The following is a 20,432-nucleotide window of genomic DNA, read 5'->3' as shown; positions in this document are numbered from 1 at the left end:
TTATATTAAAATGTGTGTAAAATAGGGAAGATGCATCATGATCAGTGGAACTGGAGACCAAGGGGCCCATGTTCCTGGGAGGGATTGTTATTGATGGGACACCAAGAACATAGGGAATGCGGGAAGTTAAGTTGGAAGCAGCTTAGAACATGGACAGAGCAGTGCCCAGGGTTTAACAGTTTTCCAGTTGTTCCAGCTTAACCTGCATTCATCTTCACTCTTCGCAAATGAAACAGGTAACACCCATTTTGAAAACTGTCAGGCATAGAAGGGCCTAACATGAAAATTTCCCCTTTCTGATACTTTATTGTGAAAATTAAATTATGCAAAGATGTAATGTTTGTGTTATAAAACAAAATAAACCAGCGTTACTAAGCCAACCTAAATGAAAGCACCTAAGGTTAACAGTGTTTTAAGATTAAGTCTCATATATGCTATCACCCTTTTTAAAGACTATATTAAAACAATATATGTGATATATTTGCAGATTTAAAATACATTTAGTAAATATTAGCCCTAATAATGATGTAATTTCAAACAAACTTGGTAATGAAATTTCAGCAAGAGATAATTAAAAACAAGAAAATTCACATAATAGAAATGTTCAAGTAATCACTGAGGACTGAAATCAAACCTGTTTTTAAAGAAACAAAAAAAACAAAAAACGTTTTAGAGTATTACAAGTTTTATAATAATATATTAGAGTCTAGTTTTTAGTTAATGAGTTGGGCACTTTCTGGTAGTACTGATGTCCGTTGTGTGTGTATGTTGGCTGGAAAGTAATTAAATCAGTGACATTATTCATTAAGCACTATAGGCAAAATAAAGTCTTGTGTTTTTGTGGCCCCTTTGAGAGGTAATTTGTACAGCTGGTTTGCATATAGGAGTGCCTTATAGCTCCTCTGCTTAATACAAGAGGCCTCCATGGACCCAGAGAAGGGGGCTTAGTTATATTTGTTTTTTGCAGTTAATTTAATTTTAGCTAATATTTACAATTAAGACTGTGAGGGGAGAGGAGGTCTAAAAAGGAGAAGGGGCTGCTCAATAATTTTCTTACAGTGCTTCACAAAATAAGAGGGTCTCAAAAGGTTAAACACAATTATTTTCTCCTTGTGTGGTAAATGATTGACAGTATGATTAAGCTTGGTTTGTATATCTGTAACATCTATGCCGGGGGTAGTCAATATGAGGACTGCGGGCCAAATCCGGACTGCCAGATGCTTTTGGACAGATCTCAAAATCTTTATATTTGCTTATCATCATTATTATGTTTTTTAATTATTGTTTTTGAAGTCTGGACCTTGACTATACTTTGACCAAGAAATGTGGACCTTAACAGAAATAATTAACTACTCCTGACTTTTATGCAGTATCTTGAAATGGCTTTATGCAGCTATACAACAGGGAGACAAAGGAAGATATGTAACTGTGCATACTAGTAATCTTTGTTGTCCCTTTTTTTAGTGACCAGGAATATGAATAGTTAGACTTTTCCCATGAGTTACATTATTTTCTGTTAAATTTTCTTCTAAAAGAAACTAAGTGAAAAGGGGGAAATTACACTAAGAAATGTTTGTTGAAACACAGAAGCAAAACAAAATAGCTGCGTTCTTGAAAAAACGGTAGTTGTCCCTTCTGATAAACAGTGTTGAATGTTCATATTCTGATAATTGATTGTTTCCTTAAAATATTTTTCTTAGTATTGTTGTTTATTTGTATTACAGTAACAGCTATTGCCCTCAACTAAAACTCAGGCCTCATTGTACCAAAGTGTTTTTTTTATATTTTTATATATATATATATATATATATACACACACACACACACACACATACACATAGTAAGGGACAGTCCCATGCTAAAGAGCTTACGATACACTACAGACAAAGTGTAGAAGAAAGGAGGTAGTATTATCTCTATTCTGCATATAGGGAATAGAAGCACAGAGAAAGTTTGCCTCAGGTCACCTGTAGGAGAATTAGGAATTGAACCCAAATCTCCTGAGTCCCAATCCAGAGCCTGAGCCACAAGACCATCTTTCCTCCTATATGAAGATTGGGAACAGTCAAAACTTCAGTCTTGGAAAAAGATGAGAAGCTGATCAATTTCAGATCAGGAGAAAAAATAGACACTCAGGTCATCATAATATTTTGTTCAGATACTAAAACAAAAGCTGGTCTTTGTGATAAATAAGCTTAGCTAACTGGTAGCAGGGAAGGATTACTGATTCCTCTCTGAATTACCAGGTGCCAAATAAAAATAGAAATCATTGAAATCATCACCATAACTTTGGGATAAAACTGGCATAATGTAGCAGAGAAACAGGCCCTAAATATTAATAGTTTTACCATAGAAGATACTTCTAATATAATTTAATGTTAAATTAAATGGTTTTAAATTCTTTAATTTTTTCCAATTGTGAAATTCTGGAATTGAATGATTTGGGACTAGATGAAAAATGAATTGCTGAAAAAATAATTGTATAGAAGATTATGGTTGCCATAATCAACCCTGTATCTCATGCATATTTTCTTCTCTTTCATTTTTTTGTGGAAACCTTTTAGGATATGAAGAAGAGGAATTTAACTGGCCCTCATATCTTAAAACATGTAAGGCTCAAGCTGCTCCTAAATCTTTGTTTGAAAACCAGAACACGGTAAGTATTCTTCATTTGCTGCTTCTTCATTGCTTCAGAAAGTTGCTAGCTGATTCATTTGTATCATTTCAGTGACAGAAGATTCTGGAAATCCTGTAAATAATTTTTTCCTTAAGGTTTGATAAACGATTAATCTGTATTAAAATTCACTTCTGAAATCCACATGAATTAAATTTTTGGTCCACCTTAAATCTGGTATTTCCTAACTTTTGAGTATTTGACTTCGCAATATTCACATTCTTTTTACATTTTTAAATGTATTTACTACGTTTTTAAAACTGCACCCCAAAAATTTCATCATGTGAAATAATTTCTTATATAATGCTTTTTTATCAGTAGCCCTCAAACTGTTTTATAATCTCTCAATGTATTAATCCTTACAACACTCTCTTGTGAGGTAGGGAAAGCATTATTATCCACAGATGGGGAGCTGAGCCACAGAGAGGTTAAGTGACTTGCCCAAGGTCTCACAGGAAGTCTGTGGTGGAACAGGTAATTGAACCTGTGTCTTCACATCCTAAGCCAGTCCTCTAACCACTGGATGAGCCTTCCTCTACACCTAAACTAACAGAGTAGCTGGTAGCAGTGGAAGGCTGTTAACATCTGTGTTGATCTGCCACTAGAGAGGGATCACACACACACACACACACACACACACACACACACACACACACACACACACACACACACACACACACACACACACACACACACACGGTGTTGAGACTCAGTAATAATTGGTTAAATTCTAGGTTCTGTACGGAGTGTGTCTAGTGGCTATAGACCCTTCTGCCTCTGTTACCCCAGCTTCTCCCTGTCCCCATCTGCTCCTAACACATCCCACAAGCTGCTGCTATCCCCCAGATCCTGCCTGTCCACTCCCATCACTGACTCACTCCTGCTCCCCTCCAAACCTTCCTCCCCCAGGCCCTTCTACTACATCCCCATTCCCTTTTCTCTGCTCCTTGTCCCCTTCCAGTCTCTCACTGTCCCTTTCTGCTCCTATCCCACCTCAGCTCCTGTCCGTCCCCTGCTGCTGTCCACCCTGGCTTCTCTGCTCCTGGCCTCAGTTCTTTGCATATTTTCCCATGAATCCTCCCTCCATTTTAAAAGATTGTTTATACTTTTGTGGCACCACTGTATTTAAGCCTGCTTCTCTCCTTCTCAGACTACTGACCAAAACATGGAATAACTTTTAATTGTTATTAGGCATAAGCAACAGTTTCTCTTGGCTGATTTTTAACCTTCCTTTTATCCAGCATTTTACCCAGTTTGTCTATCCTGCCTGTATCATGAACTGGCATCATACTATTTTTATCATTTTATGGGACTAGGAGAAAGCTGTCAGAGGTAGTGTCTGTCTAAACCAAAGTCTACAAATTTTGCAACATGCTCAGAAATTTTTGGTTCATAAAATATGATCTCAGAGTCTGTATCTGTGTTTGAGCATCTTTCGTGTAAGATAATTGGGCTGTTGCTGCATTGTTGGCCAGCTAATTGGTAAATTTTTAAATGTTGGTAAATTTTTAAATGACAATGTATGTATTGGTTGTGGACTCTGGGGAGGTTTTGGGATGTAGAGTGTGTTATTTACCTTCAATTTAAACTTTCTGTTTGAGCAGACAGTTATTCCATCGGGATTTCGAGTGGGAATGAAGCTTGAAGCTGTAGACAAAAAAAATCCTACATTCATCTGTGTTGCTACAGTAACAGACATGGTGGACAATCGTTTCCTGGTTCATTTTGATAACTGGGATGAGAGCTATGACTATTGGTATGATCTTTGTATTTGTTGTATTTTAATAAGTCATATCAGAAATTTGTTAAGACAGTATCTTTCCCTGATACTTTTTGTACTCTGCATGTAGTCAGCACATCATCTTTTAGCAGATTTTTATAAAAATGTCTTCCAAACCATTGAAACATTTTAGTAGATGTTAGGGGCCGGGTTATCAAATGTAGATGTTCAAGTTGCACATACACAACTTTCACAAGATTGTGGGAAATGGGTATTGTAGTTGCATGTGGGAATAAATCTGGTATAAGTAATTTCTCTTTTAATTTTGCAATGCATCTTCATGTTGGATTTTTTATTGAGAAATATGCATGTGGACATACCAATACCATCAGTGTTAGGCATACTGGTAGCCATGACTGAAACAGCAACTACATTTCATCAGGATGTTTCTAGGTCTGGCCTATATGCCCTACTAATAAAATCTGTTGAAGGGCATGATTGTCTCTTGATCCTACTGCATCACAGTTCTGTTGTGTAGTCGGAACGTCAGTCTTCTTCTTCTTTGAGTGCTGGCTCATATCAGTTCCCATTAGGTGTATGTGTGCACAGCTGCCGGAAACTTTTCCCTAGCAGCTACCCTTTGGGCCAGCTGTGGAGCCCCGTGGAGAGGCACCAATATGGTGCTCTATATACAACCCTGCTGGCCCAACCCCCCTCCAGTTCCTTCTTACCACCAGTGATGGTTGTTGGAACTGTGGTCACTTGCTCGCAAATGCTCCACTAATCCCTAGCTCTTCTGCCTATCTTTGTCTATAGTTACCCATTGTTAGTTAATTGTTCTCTACTAGTTGTTAATTGTAATCTTAGTGGTTGGGCGTTTTCCCTTTAACAAGTGCCTCGCCAGGCTCCGGGGCATGCTGTCCCAGGACTTCAAACCCTGTAACTCCTGCACCAAGCCTATTCCCATGGGCAACCCACACGACTCCTGTCTCCGGTGTCTGGGAGAAGCCCATCAAGTAGATAAATGCAAGATATGCAAGGCCTTCAAGCCTTGTATCAGAAAAGAGAGTGACATTCATTTAAAACAACTCCTCATGGAGTCTGCCCTCTATCCAAAACAGGATCTGGCCCCAAGCACCTCGGCTCGAAGCGCTTCTCCAGCGGTGCCGTCCGTGGCATCAAAAAAGGACTCGACATGCCCTCCCAGGAGTCAGTGGTCTCCCGGGGTCCAGAAGTGTTCCCTTTGGCACCGCTCCCACTCACCGGCTGCCCTCAAGAAGCAGGCCAAGGACAAGCCTCCACAGTGGCCTGATTCAGAAACCCGCAACCTCGGCAGGGCATACTGCAGAGCATAGGCCTATGGCTGACAAACCCTCTGGTCGGACTTAACCTCCACAGGCCCCTATCTCTCCAGGAAGCCCTGTGCTCCTGGACTCCCCGCGGCTGCAGGGTGGAGGAGGTCACACTGCCCTCCACACTGGACACTTTTAAGGCCACTAGGGGGCTTATTGAAATGATGGTGCCCAAGTTTCCAGCCTCGAGGCCTCCGCTACCCCGAGGCCCAGTACCTTCAAGAGGCAAACTGGCCATGTTCGGGCCATCTACCTCTCGACCAGGATCTCCGCGTTGCTCGAAGTCTTGATGCCGCTGTGAGTCCCAGGGCTGCTCTGAGTTCTGGCACTGTACATATACTCTGCACTGGTCTGACTCGCGGCACCGGTCTCACAGCCCCCACCCTCGGAGCTGTTCTCGCTCGAGGTGGTCGTCAGCTGATTGGGATCTGGATCTTGAGTGGGATCACCACCTATCTGTGACCTTGTGGCACTGCTCGCATCAACCTCGGACTGCACTCCCCAGTCGTCGCTTGACGGACCAGCACTGCTCTATGCACCGGTACCGCTCTACGTCACGTCATGGAACCCCATCTTGGCACCTCTCCCCAGCACGGCACCTGCCTTGTTCGCTGCACCATTCCAGGTCCTAGTGCTCCCCCACCATCCCGTTTGGGGTCTCTCCTCCCTGAGGCAACCATCAGCTGCCTGCCTTGGGATCCCTTGCAAAACCCGGATCCAACCCCATCCCTGGTGGAGGCTGCACTCAGGACTCGGGAGGAGCCGGTCCCGGAGGATCCAGAGGCCGCCACGGAACCAGTCCTGTCAGTGGTGTCTGTCTTGTCCTCTCCTGACGAGGTGGTGGCAGATACCTCCACGTCTGGTCTACCACCCATGGACTACAGGGCCCTGCAGGAACTCCTCCAAAGGGTGGCCCTAAATATGAACCTCCAGGTGGAGGAGGTGGTGGAGGATGAGGACCCTGTGGTGGACATTCTGGCACCAGAGGGTTCCTCTAGGGTGGCCGTACCCATGCTAAAGACTATCCAGGCTATCGCCAAAACCATTTGGCATATGCCTGCCTCCATTCCCCCTGTGGCCAAAGGGGCCGAACGGCAGTAATTTGTCCCTGCTAAAGGGTATGAATAACTTTTCACTCACCTCCTCCCTCCATGTTCCCTTGTTGTGAAGGCGGTGAATGAAAAATTGAGGCAGGGTCAGCAGGGGCCTGCGCCCAAATCAAGAGACTCTAGGCACCTTGATTTGTTTGGGGGAGAGGTTTATTCAACTAGCTCATGATCCTGAGCGGGTACAGTTATAACTCATGGTCTATGGTTCAAAAGTTCAAAGAGCTTCTCCCGTCCGAGTCAAGGGCTGAACTGGAGGCCATCGCTGAGGAGGGCAGAATTGTAGCCCGGATCTCCCTTCAAGGTTCTTTGGATGCTGCAGACTCGGCAGCGTGTACCCTGACGTCAGGTATCGCGATGAGACGCAGTGCTTGGCTCCAATCCTCAGGTCTCCCCGCAGAAGTTCAGCAAACAATTCAGGACCTCTTGTTCGATGGTCAGGGTGTGTTTGCTGAGCAGACAAACTCTAGGTTGCATAGCCTGAAGGACTCCGTAACACCATGAAGTCCCTTGGCATGCATACCCCGGCAACCCAAAGGAAGCCTTTCAAACCACAGACCACCCAACAACAGTCTTTCCCCGCTAGGCCCAGGCAGGACTTCTCCCACAGGAGGAATGGATCTAGTCAGCGTAGGCCATCGCGCCCACCCACAGGGCCAGGGACAGTCCAAGCTCCCTCTGGGACCTAAGTTTCCCCTTTTAAGGTGTGCACAAGGTCGGATTACTAGTCCACAACCCTTCCTGAACCGACTATCCCACTTCTTCTGTGCACGGTCCTTTATTACATCGGACCGATGGGTGGACCGCACAGTAGAGGTGGGTTATTCTATCTACTTCTGCTCCTTCCCACCCTTCCATCCCCTTTGCCTGTCTCTCTTCTCTCATGAGCAACTTCTCATCCAGGAGGTTCAAATCCTCCTCGCTCTAAGAGCAGTGGAGGAGGTGCCCCAGGAGCTCAAAGGCAAGCGTTTCTACTCCAATTACTTCCTTGTCCCCAAAGCAAAGGGAGACCTGAGGCCAATTCTGGACCTAAGGGAACTCCAACAAGTTCATCATCAGCCTGAAGTTCCACATGGTCTCCTTGAGCACAATCGTTCCCTCTCTGGATCCGGGAGATTCGTGCGCCGCCCTCTATGTGAAAATAGGCGTTCTTCATATCTATCACCCCGTCTCATAGACGGTTTCTCCGCTTCATGGTGAACAAAGTACATTATCAATTCACGGCTTTCCCATTCGACCTATGCACAGCTCCCCATGTCTTCACTAAATGTATGGCAGTTGTGGCAGCCTTCGTTCCCTGCCATCACATGCATGTCTACCCTTACCTGGATGACTGACTCCTCCAAGGCCTCTCTGGTCAGAAGGTAGAAATGCAGGTGTAAATGGGCAGACACATTAGAACGCCTGGGCATCATTCTCAGCGTCCACAAATCTGTTCTCACCCTGACTCGGAGAATAGAGTTCATCAGGGCAGTCTTAATGCCAATCAAGTGAGAGCGTTCCTCCCGGAGGCGTGGTGTCTGACCAGCTTGCTGATAATCAGCAGCCTTTGCAGTTTTCTCACCAGCATGGTGAGACAGTGCCTCAGGCTGCTGGGCCACATGGCGTCCTCCACCTATGTGGTGCATCATGCCAGACTGGGACTCAGGCCTCGGCAAGAGTGGCTCGTGTCCATGTGTTGCCCGGGCCGCGACAGTCTGGACATGGTGCTGACCGTTCCAGTAAGTTTTTCAAATAATTTTCAAACTTTTGGAAGCTTGTCTGGAAAAAAAACCACTCATTTTACTTTGCTTTATAAAAACAGTTATATATGTTTCATTAGCATCCTACTTCTTTGTACAGCTTGCTGATCAAGATGTAGATGTAGGAAAAACAAATATGAATGTTGTAAACTAAAACTGATCTGCAGAACAACATTGTATGTCACACTGATAGTAAAATTACAGTTCTTACATCCAATGAATAATGCAGAATTTTCACACATGCTCATACTCCAGACCCCCAATATACCTCCACACATTAAATTTTTGCTGGGCAGAACTTTCACAAATCAGGGAAACAAGTTACTGAAATATTCTGTATCTTAATATTGCTAGCGGTAGCGCTGGCCCTCAACTTTGTGTTTTGCCAGTTTCGCAATATAAAATGTTAGTTGTAGTTAAGGATTGATAAATAATATTAATAATAATATTAATAAGCAGTAAAAAATAAGGAGTTGTTGATTACTTAAAAATAAATGGCAAAAAAGATTGTGTGTTTGAGGTATTCGGATACGATGGTGGTGGGTGCAGAACCCATATTGAAAAGAATAGAGAATACATTAAAATACTTACTTACTGTGCACCCATGGAGGTTGTGATTTGTAGCTGCTGATGCCAAACATGAACTGGAGGAGAATGAACTTACTGAAACAGTGGCAAGCAAGTATTTGGGTCAGACAGAGGTGGGTTACATCCACAGGTAATATGACATATGGAATTAGGGTTCAAATAATAGAAGGCTTAGTGATTTATTTTTGTAAAGTCTAAAAAATTTCTTTCCTCTCGTGGATAAATGAAAAACAGCTGAATGTAATTTTACCAAACTCAACAGCAGAAGAAAAAGTATCAGCTCTAAAATTTTATTTTATAAGCTTTCAGCCCATATATAATTTTTTCTGAATATTTTCTGAACATACATTCATAGCTTAAAATGAAAGTGTCTGAGCTAGAATTAGTGTCACTACAACAGCACTGTAACACATTATGGTAATACTTTCAATGGCCTATAAATCCCATTAAATAATTCATTGGCATTAGTTTTTAGGAGGAAGAAAAGTGAACAAAATAGCCAGAGTAATATTTATATTCAGGAAAGTAAAATTTGCTCTGCATTCTGCAAACCTATCCATTTCTCCCCTTCTTATCTAGAAATGACAGAACATTTGTTATTTTTATGAGAACAGTAGGTGCCAGGGGTAAACTTTATCATGTCAGGATAAAGCAGCTGTAATTTTTCACTTCTGCAGCTGTATTCTTCATACTTTAAGAAGTAGCAAAATAGCTTTTCTGTATTTGAAAAAGAATTCTGATTAATGAATGCAATATTCACAACTAATGCAGCCACATAATAATTAGGGTTAAATATTTTTAAAAGTTTACATGAGAGTAACAACAATCCAAGAATAGTGAGTATTTTAATGATTCAAATAACAGTTTCCCAAGTTGCAACCAGGGCTTATTGCTGTTAAGCAACTGTTGTTGGTGATCCAGTACTCCTTTTTGAATCAGTACTGAGTCAATGCCCTAGCCCTGACATGGAACATCTCTTGGGTGTGACACACAAAACCAAAGTCATAAATGTGATGTAAGAGTGTTCTACCAAATGCATTAACACTGAAAGATGTCCATATGTTATCTTTAGGGCAACCAATCAATGCATATTCCTGACATTTTGGGGAGTCTGTTTCTAACATTCAGTTTGGAGATGAAAGCCACATTGTAATGATATCTGGTCATTTGCGGTTTTTGTTTTTGTTTTTTAAACCAGGCTTTGGGCCTGTAAGGCAGACAGCATAGATGTGTAGTTGCTGTGACTCATCGAGGTGGTGGTGGTAAGAGGAAAAGGGAAAAGTTTTGAATATCCTGAATGGCTCAATAGAGGTGTTCCTAATCTACTGTGTACTCCTGGTGATCAGCAATGAAAGGCTGGAAGGGGATATGATTCATGAGAATTTTGTTCTCTTACAGAGTAGTCAGTAGAAGGAAAAAGTTAGAAAACAGGTGTGATTTAAAGCTGTAATCCTTAACTAATCATCTACTTTCCTGTGGATGGAATTTTCAAACGTTATTATGTTGGCCTAACTGCTTTCGTTGAAGTCAGTGCGAAACTGAATGTGTAATCTAAAACTTGAGGATGTTTCCTGGTTGAACAGTCTTAGTGTTAGGATTTGTTATATATTGATATGTTTGTTATATGAAGACTAATAATAAAAATGGCTTTGAGTTCCTGCTGGAACCTGCGGACAGGCACTGGAGATAGATAACATTACAGCTTTTTAGACCAGCCACAAAGAGCACTCGTTTCCCAGTGTGAGGCTCGAGGCCCCACTGAGCCATTCTGTTTGGCTGCCTTGTGCACACCAATTGACTCATGGAACGTTTGCACAGCCACTACAACTGTGCTCCCTCCTCCTCTGCCCCCTCATTGCATCTCTAGCAACAAAGAAAGCCAGAATGTAGTTTTAGATTGGTCTACTGTCTAATTCCTGTGTCCTATCCTGAATGAGCTATTTCTTGGGAGCAGAATGAACACTTGGATTGGCCCTACGCAAAAGGCTCACATCCACACACTCTACACCATTTGTTACTATTTTGTTTGGTACCCAGTGGGACATATCCCTTTAAAAATGACTCTGCCTGACTTATGATCTACGTCTGAGCTCTTCTGACATGATCAAGTCTGCTCTATCATTGCTCGAAAAGGAGTCACTTTTTTTGAGGGGAGCACATTGGATTAAAAAGACCAAAGAATAATATAGATACAGTAAATGCTTTTAATTACCTGGAGCATTATCAGTTTTGAACATGTTTGGTATTAATATAATATTTATGGTGAAATGCTCTCACTGAAGCACTAGATGGGGCTAGAAGATGGCTTCTTTTTTGTGCATAGCTGACTTGGCTACTGTATATCAATATGGTAGTGTCAGAGACGTTGTACAAATAGCCATTCTTACAGTGTAGTTCTATTTGCTAATTATAATGCACTGTTATGGATGTTTATAGAAATTCCAATCTTTAACAAAATAATATCTGCTCTAGATACAATAATATCTAAATTTAATACTAGTATGTCTGGCGCAAATCCTAAATATCAAAATAAAATTTTATCCCGTGGGGGAAATTGGCAGTTAATTCAGAACAGCAAAAATAATGTGACACATTTAGTATATTTTGAAAAAATGTGTCAGTTATAAAATAAAACAGTGCTGTCCATACCTCCCAGTGAAGACACATTTTTATTATTTTTTTCTGGAAAGAATTAACAATTATTTAGTTTCTGTCTCTTGCAATCTGAATTTAATTATTGAGCTGTGGATATGCAACAGTGAAATGCAGGACAAAAATCAAAGGGAAATGAATATGAATGATAGAAGAAATAATATTTCTTCCTCCAGAGTTGTGCCTGTAGTGCCCTGTTCTTGAGAATGCGCATGACCTGTTGTCATGAGCATATCTTGGCCTGCCCCCATATGGAAAGTTTGGATAGCTCCATGTTCCCTTGTGAATCCAGATTTTTGAAAATAGTCTATAAAGGGATTCACAGTCCCAACCACCTTCAGCTCTTTCTTTAGCATGATAAATTGCTGGCAACGAAGATACCTTTCCATTTATTTACTTTTTTGTTCTGTTTAGCCACATTTTAAAATTGTTAGATTTTATAAAAATAAGAAACAACATTGTAGTTTGTTCTCTGTTCTTGTTGTTCAATTATAGATCCAACTGGCTTTCAGTGATGGTTTTGGCTCTTGTTAGTGGCTTCTTGGCTCAACATTATTTACTGTAGGGAGGAGTATCCAGGTGCCTTTTTGGTTATGAACACTGGGACTGGCACTAGCAAAGAGACAGATTTTACACGATATGATTTCTATGTCCTTTATAATCTTGTTCTGAACTTCAGGATCCATTATTTGGGCGTGTACGTGCCGCAACTGCATTGCCTTACGAAAGATCCCATGCTTGCCACACTACAGTTCAAAAGATAGTGGATTTGCACAGATAGTTTACTCAAGCTCAAATTACTAGTTACTAACCTTCCCGTTGCTTTTGCATAGTGCTTCTGGATTAAGTGTTTTACAAAACTGAGAGATTGGGGAAAAAAAATTTCCCGGGTCAGATTGGTTGCGACTTGGGGGCTTTTTGGTCTTCCTCTGAAGTTGTGGCTGAGGGTCACTTGTCAGGATAATTTCTGTATATCTCACTTAGCCACTGTGAGGACCTGAGGCACTGGTGCACCTCGGTTCCTCCTGTTCTGTACCTGTGGCACTCAATAGTCTACTCTCTTGTGGGCTGTGTAATCCTTGGTCTAATTTTGGGTGGAGAGTTCAGTGTGTTGAGTGGTATTGGTTGGCCTGTGATTTACAGGAGGTCAGAGTAGATAATCTGGTGGTCTCTTTTGGCCTTAAACTCTAAATGACTGACAACATTTAGAATAGAATCTAGCATTCTTGACTTCAAGTTATGTGCTTAGTCTACTAGATCACAGCCGTCTGTCTAGAAGAGAGAGGATTATTTATGAAAGAATGCTCTTTGTCCTACTTAAGATAAAAGTTGGCCATTTTATTTGTCTATATTTCTCATTTTTTAAAATGACAGGTGCTCAGAGGCAATAGTAATAGAGTACTTTAAAAATTGACCATTTTTCTCACACTTGTTTTACTCTCATCACACAGTGATAAAGTGACTGTGTCTCGGTATCCGAACTGACTTAGGTGCTTAGGAGTCTTTTGAAAGTGGAAAGTGAAAGCTCTTAAGTAGCTTATGTGCTTTTGAATATTTTACTCCAAAGCTCTTCAGGCAGCATCAATGCAATAAGTCCAGTGAGGTAATGGCTCAGTCTGTGCAAACCCCCCTGCCCCAGCCCCTTGATGGATTTGAGGGAAAGAGTACACCTCTACCTTGATATAACAATGTCCTCAGGAGCCAAAAAATCTTACCGCGTTATAGGTGAAACCGCATTATATTGAACTTGCTTTGATCCGCCGGAGTGTGCAGCCCCACCCGCTGGAGCGCTGCTTTACCGCACTATATCTGAATTCGTGTTATATCGGGTCACGTTATATCGGGGTAGAGGTGTACTTGTTAGTCCTTCTGTTCTTTACTGCTCTCCTCTCTGAGTCTCTGTAGAGAGAAGGGAAGAGTGTGTGTGTGTGTGTGTGTGTGTGTGTGTGTGTGTGTGAAAGAGAGAGATGCATTTGAAAGAGGCATAAGAAAGAGATACGTGTGAAAGAGACATATCTCAGCCTTTCTTTGATCTGCTTCAGGCAGAGCTTTTCTGACTCAGGTTAAAAGACCAACTTAGGCCTTGGCCACACTCACACTTTACAGCGCTGCAACTGGGGTGTGAAAAAACACCCCCCTGAGCGCTGCAAGATACAGCGCTGTAAAGCGTCAGTGTAATCAGGGCAGCAGCGCTGGGAGCGCGGCTCCCAGCGCTGCACGCTACACCCGTAAGGGATGTGGTTTACCTGCAGCGCTGGGAGAGCTCTCTCCCAGCGCTGCCGCTCTGACTACACTCACACTTCAAAGCGCTGCCGCGGCAGCGCTTTGAAATTCCAAATGTAGCCATACCCTTAACAGAGATAGCATGTGAACCTTTGGGCACTTCACAACCCTAAAATGTGTTGACACAAAAGTACCATATTTTCAAAATAAAAAAAGGCAATTTTAAAGTGGAATAAATAAAGTGCTGTATAAATAATAAACTTAAATACATAAAACATATTTGTGCATTTTTTGTAAAGAACAAAATGTTTATACACTTGATATCGATTGCATCCTTTGCTGTTGTCATAAAGCCTTTGGTTCTAGAGAGTATTTTTTCCTCTAGGACTTGATATATTTGACCTTAGCACAGAGAAATACTGGTGCAGCTGTTCATTTTCATTTTGTGTTTAAAAAAAAAAATTATTACACTAGAAAGGTATTTCAGCATTAAGTCTGAAATCTAGAAGTAGAAGTCTGGAACAGTATTTGCTGTGTGTTGACAGTAATGAGACACCCTGCTTGCATTTCTATTATTTAATGCACACAATTAAATACACCTACACTGGATTTCATCTATTTGTAATGTAAAATCACTTTTAAAACATCAGTGTACTTTAAGGTCTTTTCTTTAAATTCTGAATATGAAAATATTTCTTTACTTTTACTTTATATAGCACAAGCTCAAAGTCAAGCATAATATAGTAAATGGTTCAGTTCTGTGTTTGTTTCTGTGCTCAGTTCCCCATTGAAATCAATAAGTGGTTTCTGTGCGGAGGAAATGAGTAATTAGGCAATATGGTAAGAGATCGGACATATTTAGACATCAGGGTTTGGTATCCTGATATACCTTCAACTCGTGCAGAAATCCTCCTCCCTATGATAATAACAGTGAAACCACTCTGTGTTCTATAGGAGATAAGAATTTTGGATATTATAGAATAACAAACTGATTTTTTTTAACTTGCTGTGCATTTATATATATATATAATGTGTGTGTGTGTAACTTTAACCCTTAGGATGCTGGCACTTTCCAGACTTCCTGACCAAGTGAAGGAAAATAGATATTATCATATAGACCCCAGCCTTGCAATATGATCCACATGGGCAGACTAGGGTTGCCAGGCATCTGGTTTTCAACTGGAATGCCCTGTCGAAAAGGGACCCCGGCGGTTCCAGTCAGCACAGCTGACCAGGCCACTAAAAGTCTGGTTGGCTGCAGTGCCATTGGGATAGTCAGGCTCTGTGCCCGGCTCCACGCAGCTCCCAGGAAGCGGTCAGCCTGTCCCTCCAGCTCTTGGAGGACTCCGTGCGCCACCCCCAGCACCGGCTCTGCAGCTCCCATTGGTCAGGAACCATGGCCAATGGGAGCTGTAGGGGTGGCTTCAGTGGGCGAGAGCAGCACGTAGAGCCCCTGGCCACTCCTCTGCCTAAGAGCCGGAGTGACATGCTGACTGCTTCCTGGGAGCTGCCTGAGGTCAGCAGTGCCTGGAGCGGGCACTCCAAGCTCTCTCCTGCGCCCCAACCCCTGCCCCAGGTCGGAATCCCCTTCCACATCCAAACTCCCTCCCAGCTGCAAACCCCAGACCTGAGCCCCCTCCCACACTCCAAACCCTTCGACCCCAGCCCAGATCCCCCTCCTGCACCCCAAGTCCCTCATCCCCAGCCCCACCCCAGAGCCCACAGCCCCAGCCAGAGCATTCACTTTCCCCCTGCATGTCAATTCCCTACCTCAGCCCAGAGCCCCCTCCTGCACCCCGAACCTGTAATTTCTGGCCCCACCCTGGAGCCCAGAGCCCATACCCCCTCCCACATTCTGAACCCCTCAGAGTGAACTCACAAGACCCCTATTCTTTCTGAATGTATTACTGGGATGTTTGAGATCAGCTGACATGTTTGTGCTAAGAAACTTAAGATTTGAATGTGTGGGAACTGGTTGAGGGGGGTTCCTCAGTGGAGGAGTTTTCCTTGGAATTTGCTGCCCTTGTTGGTCCAATATAATTGGGTTATTGACCTTTCAAAAGTGTTGTAAAGATCTTACGCTCATTTATGGGGTAAGATTGAATGAGGTATATTGTTATGTTTTTGTTACAGTTAAAATTTATATGTTGAGTTGAATCCATCATCATTTATTTTGGATTTGTTAAATAATTCTGCATTTCTAGAGGGGAAAAAAATGTGTTTGCATGCCCCGAGAACAATGATGAATGCATTTTTCAATCATTTTTTTCCCTCCAGGTGTGAGGCAGCTAGCCCACACATTCATCCCATTGGATGGTGTAAAGAACATAGAAGAACTCTTATCACCCCTCCAGGTTTGTACTACACTTCAGCACTACACAATTGAAAGAATTAAGGAAAATGTAGCTAGCAGCAGCACTGGCCAAGGCTCATAACACACATTATGACAGCTCCATTGAAAGACTACTTATAATTAAGAATTAGTATTTGGAAGGAGCTGAAGTGGTCTTTTTACAAGCACTCGATATATTAAATTTAACGATGCATGCACAACTTTGATATCTTTCTGTGCTGTATTAATGAGACAGTTATCCATACAAGATATTCTCAGGAAAAAGCCTGGAAATGGTTGAAAAGTGAAACAGAATGAGACAAATAGCCTGGCTACCTCTTTACTACTTTTTCTCTCTGGCGTTCTCTTTTACTTCGTTTTTTCTCTAGATTTTTTTCTCCTTGTTTCTTTTTGTGTGATAGGTTGAATTTATTCACAGGTTCCAGAGTCTTGGTGCTGAAAATTGTGAGAGTGATTGCAATGACATGTAATATCTTTGGGGACTATACTGTATTAAATGTATAAAATGGTTTATGTTTGATTGTATTCTACTCCAAGGGGAAGGATTACCAGAGCTCCTACAGTAACTAAAAACAATGGCAAGTGATTTAGGTGGGTCACCTGAGACTTAACTATCTAGAGAGTTACATCACCTCCTCCTCCTCCTTCTCCCCCTGCCCTCTCTGCTAGCACTTTGCATACTGCTTCAAGCTGGCTTTTCCAGAGACTAAGAGACAAAGAAAGGGCTTTTGGTATAAAAGAATGAGCTTGGATTTATACAATGTCTTCCTTCTGACCCAGCAAACAGACAGACTTTCTGTCCAGTGGAGGGCAACCCATGTGGAAGGGTCTAACTTCCAAATTTGGTTCACACGCAGATACACTTCCACCCCGATATAACATGAATTTGGCTATAATGTGGTAAAGCAGCGCTCGGGGGTAGGGCGGGCTGCACACGCCGGTGGATCAAAGCAAGTTTGATATAACGCGATTTCACCTATAACGTGGTAGGATTTTTTTGGCTCTTGAGGACAGTGTTATATTGGGATAGAAGTGTATTTGTCTAATGCGACAACTCTGTACACCTAGCATATATGCTGTTGACATTTTTGTCACCGTTTCAGGTAACTGCACTCACATCTCTCTCCCACCCTCTTTGTGGTCCACTCTCAGAGTTTCCTGTCAGATCTCAAGTTTTCAGCCATTGCCTGTCACTGAATAGAGATCCTTGTCCCACTCCCTTCAACCAGGAGTTATTAGGGCTGTACAGCTCCCCACCTTACACTGCCTACAGGCCAGCACCTGTGCTTGCTTTCTCTCCACAGGCTATAAACAGTGTGTTGCAAGCAGTTACAAGTTACCAGTGATGGAGTATACAAATCCCACTCTTGGCTGGAAGGGGTTAAAGGACAGTACTGGGCCCAGATAGCACCAGCACTGTAGAGCACACTCCAGCTGGAGGAAGGGTTGAAAGGGGAGCGATCCAGCTCAGAAAGGGGGAGGCTGGGAAGGAGGACAGAGAGGCTGACAAGGGTGCCAGAGAAGTCGCCACAAGGGACTAAGACTGTATGCTGAGCCCAGTTGGGTCTGCTGGTTTGATTGCCTTTTCTTTTGCTTGTCACCTTATATTTCAACTGGAAGCTGGGGGGATAGGAGAGGGAGGAGAGAGAACAGCAGACAATAGGAAGTGATCCGGGGGTGTAACTCAGAGGGCACCTTTGAGAGCCAAACACTGTTGACCCTCCTAGGGTCCTGGGTTGAAGCCTGGTGGAGTGGGTGGGCCTCGGCTCCCCTCACTGCCCACCTCACCACACCTCTGATTAAAAGAGGATCTTTATTGCAAGACCTGCCCTCAGGGAGGTGGCACTATATGTGCTAACCACTGGGATGCCTAACCCCACCGAGGACTCGGTGACATTATCACTGTTCTTTCTAAGCAAGCACATTTATTCTTAAGGTAAAAGCATTACAAGGAAAACATAAAAACATTAAAAGTTCCTATATGCATGCTAAAAGCTTACCATAGGTCACCCATCAGTCGTATGGGGCTCAAATAGGTCAAAATCCTTCCAACTCTTCCACATGGATTGCACCCTGGACAAAAAGTCCTGTTGTCATGGTATAATTCCCCACTCTGAACCTTAGCGTCCAAAAGATGGGGTACCAGCATGAATTCCTCTAAGCTCAATTACCAGCTTAGATCTTGTAGTGCTGCCACCAACCAGGACTTGCAGTGCCTGGTACACTCTGGTCCCCCCAAAATCTTCCCAGAGGACCCCAAGACCCAGGATCTTACACAAGGAAAGTAAACCCTTTCCCCCACCGTTGCCTCTCCCAGGCTTTCCCTCCCTGGGTTACCCTGGAAGATCACTGTTATTCACACTCCTTGAATCTAAAAACAGAGAAGAGTGCACCTTGCCCCCTCCTCTTTCCCCCTCCCCAAGAGGTAATACAGATTCAAGCTCCGTGCATCTAAAACAGAGGGATTCCACCTTCCCCTCTCCCTTCTCTCTCCCTGTCTCCCACCAATTCCCTTGAGCCTCAACAAGGGGAAAAAATCAATCAGGTCTTAAAAAGAAAAACTTTTAATAAAAAGAAAAAAGTAAAAGTTGTCTCTGTAATTAAGATGGTAAAGGTTACAGGGTCTTTCAGCTTATAGACACTAGAGAGAAGCCTTCCCCCCAGCACAAATACAAATTAAAATCCTTCCAGCAAAATACACATTTGCAAATAAAGAAAACAATCAAAAAGACTAAACCGCCTTCTACTTATACTTACTATTTGAACAGAAAATTAGAGAGCCTGTTGGTACGTCTGGTTACTCTCGGAACCCAGAGAGAACAACAGACAAACAAACAACACAAAACAAAGACTTCCCTCCCCCGAGATTTGAAAGTATCTTGTCTTCTGACTGGTCCTCTGGTCAGATGTTCCAGGTTCACTGCTTGTAACCCTTTACAGGTAGAAGAGACATTAACCCTTAACTAGCTGTTTATGACACCTGTCTGTTTGCTGGATCAGCAGGAAGACCTTGTTTAAATTCAAGGTAATCCTTTTATAACAAAAGTCCTTTCTTTGTCTCCTAGTCTCTGGAAAATCCAGCTTGAACCAGTATGCAAACTACTTCAGGGGCAGGTAACTCTCTAAATGGTTTAGTCTCAGTGATTAACCTTAATCACTTATTGTTTTCAGTTCCTTTAGGAGCTGTGGTAATCCTTCCCCTTGGAGTAGAATACAATCCTACGTAAACCATTGTATACATTCAGTACAGTATAGTGTCCAAAGATATTGCATGTCATTGCAATATCTCTCAATTTTCAGCACCAAGACTCCAGAACCTGTAAGTAAATTCAACTTTTCACACAAAAAGAAATTAGGAGGAAAAAAATATAGATAAAAGCAAAGCAAAAGAGAACTCCATAGAGAAAAGAAATAGAGAAGGAACCAAGTGATTTGTTTTATTCTGTTTTCTTTTTCAGCCATCTCCAAATATCTTGACGGATAACTGTCTCGTTAATATAGCACATAAAGATACTAAATTTCTGCATGCATCATTAACATTAATATATCAAGTACCTACATCCTTTTTGGAAAATGAGATTTCCGGCTCTTATATCAACCGAGATGAAAGCAGCTATGCCAAAATATCTTTTAAAATCTGGGTCTTAGTGGATAAATGGGTGGATAGCCCTGTGTAAGAAGGGAACAAAAGTGGTAAGGACTCTCAGGGTGGAAACCAAGGTGAGAGTGAGCATGCAATAGAGGGGGAGAGAGAGAGAAAGAGGGAGTGCTTACTGAAAACAAGAAAGTTAGTCTGGGATATTGTGTGTTGGATTAACTGGATTCCCCTCCATGCTGGAGATCATGAAGACTATTCTGTAGAAAGTAACTTGAGCTATATCTTGTAAAAAGAAGTGCTGTTTAGCAAAGTTGTTAAATTCCTTTGAGACAGGTCTCTAATGCCTGTTAGTCTTCCAAATTTATGTAGCTAATTGTAGAATACTCAGTATAAAAATAACCATGAGAGAATCAATGGAAAAAAC

At 42.3% G+C, this 20,432-nt stretch overlaps 1 protein-coding gene across 6 annotated transcripts in view; it reads left to right on the top strand.

The window, feature by feature from the left end:
• L3MBTL3 (L3MBTL histone methyl-lysine binding protein 3) overlaps positions 1-20,432 on the top strand; it is a 164,441-nt gene that overhangs the window by 73,455 nt on the left and 70,554 nt on the right. For all 6 annotated transcript variants that reach the window (XR_007773887.1, XM_050949544.1, XM_050949542.1 and 3 more), the window contains 3 exons: positions 2,565-2,656; positions 4,279-4,430; positions 16,335-16,411. Coding sequence is in view for 5 of the 6 variants with exons in the window: in XM_050949544.1 (XP_050805501.1) it covers positions 2,565-2,656; positions 4,279-4,430; positions 16,335-16,411 (321 nt within the window). In the remaining variant the exon portion in view is untranslated. The remainder of the gene's footprint in view (positions 1-2,564; positions 2,657-4,278; positions 4,431-16,334; positions 16,412-20,432) is intronic.

This window comes from Gopherus flavomarginatus, chromosome 4 (genome assembly GCF_025201925.1).
Source record: "Gopherus flavomarginatus isolate rGopFla2 chromosome 4, rGopFla2.mat.asm, whole genome shotgun sequence".
NCBI classification, from domain to species: Eukaryota; Metazoa; Chordata; order Testudines; family Testudinidae; genus Gopherus; species Gopherus flavomarginatus.
This window is presented reverse-complemented; position numbering and strand designations above follow the sequence as displayed.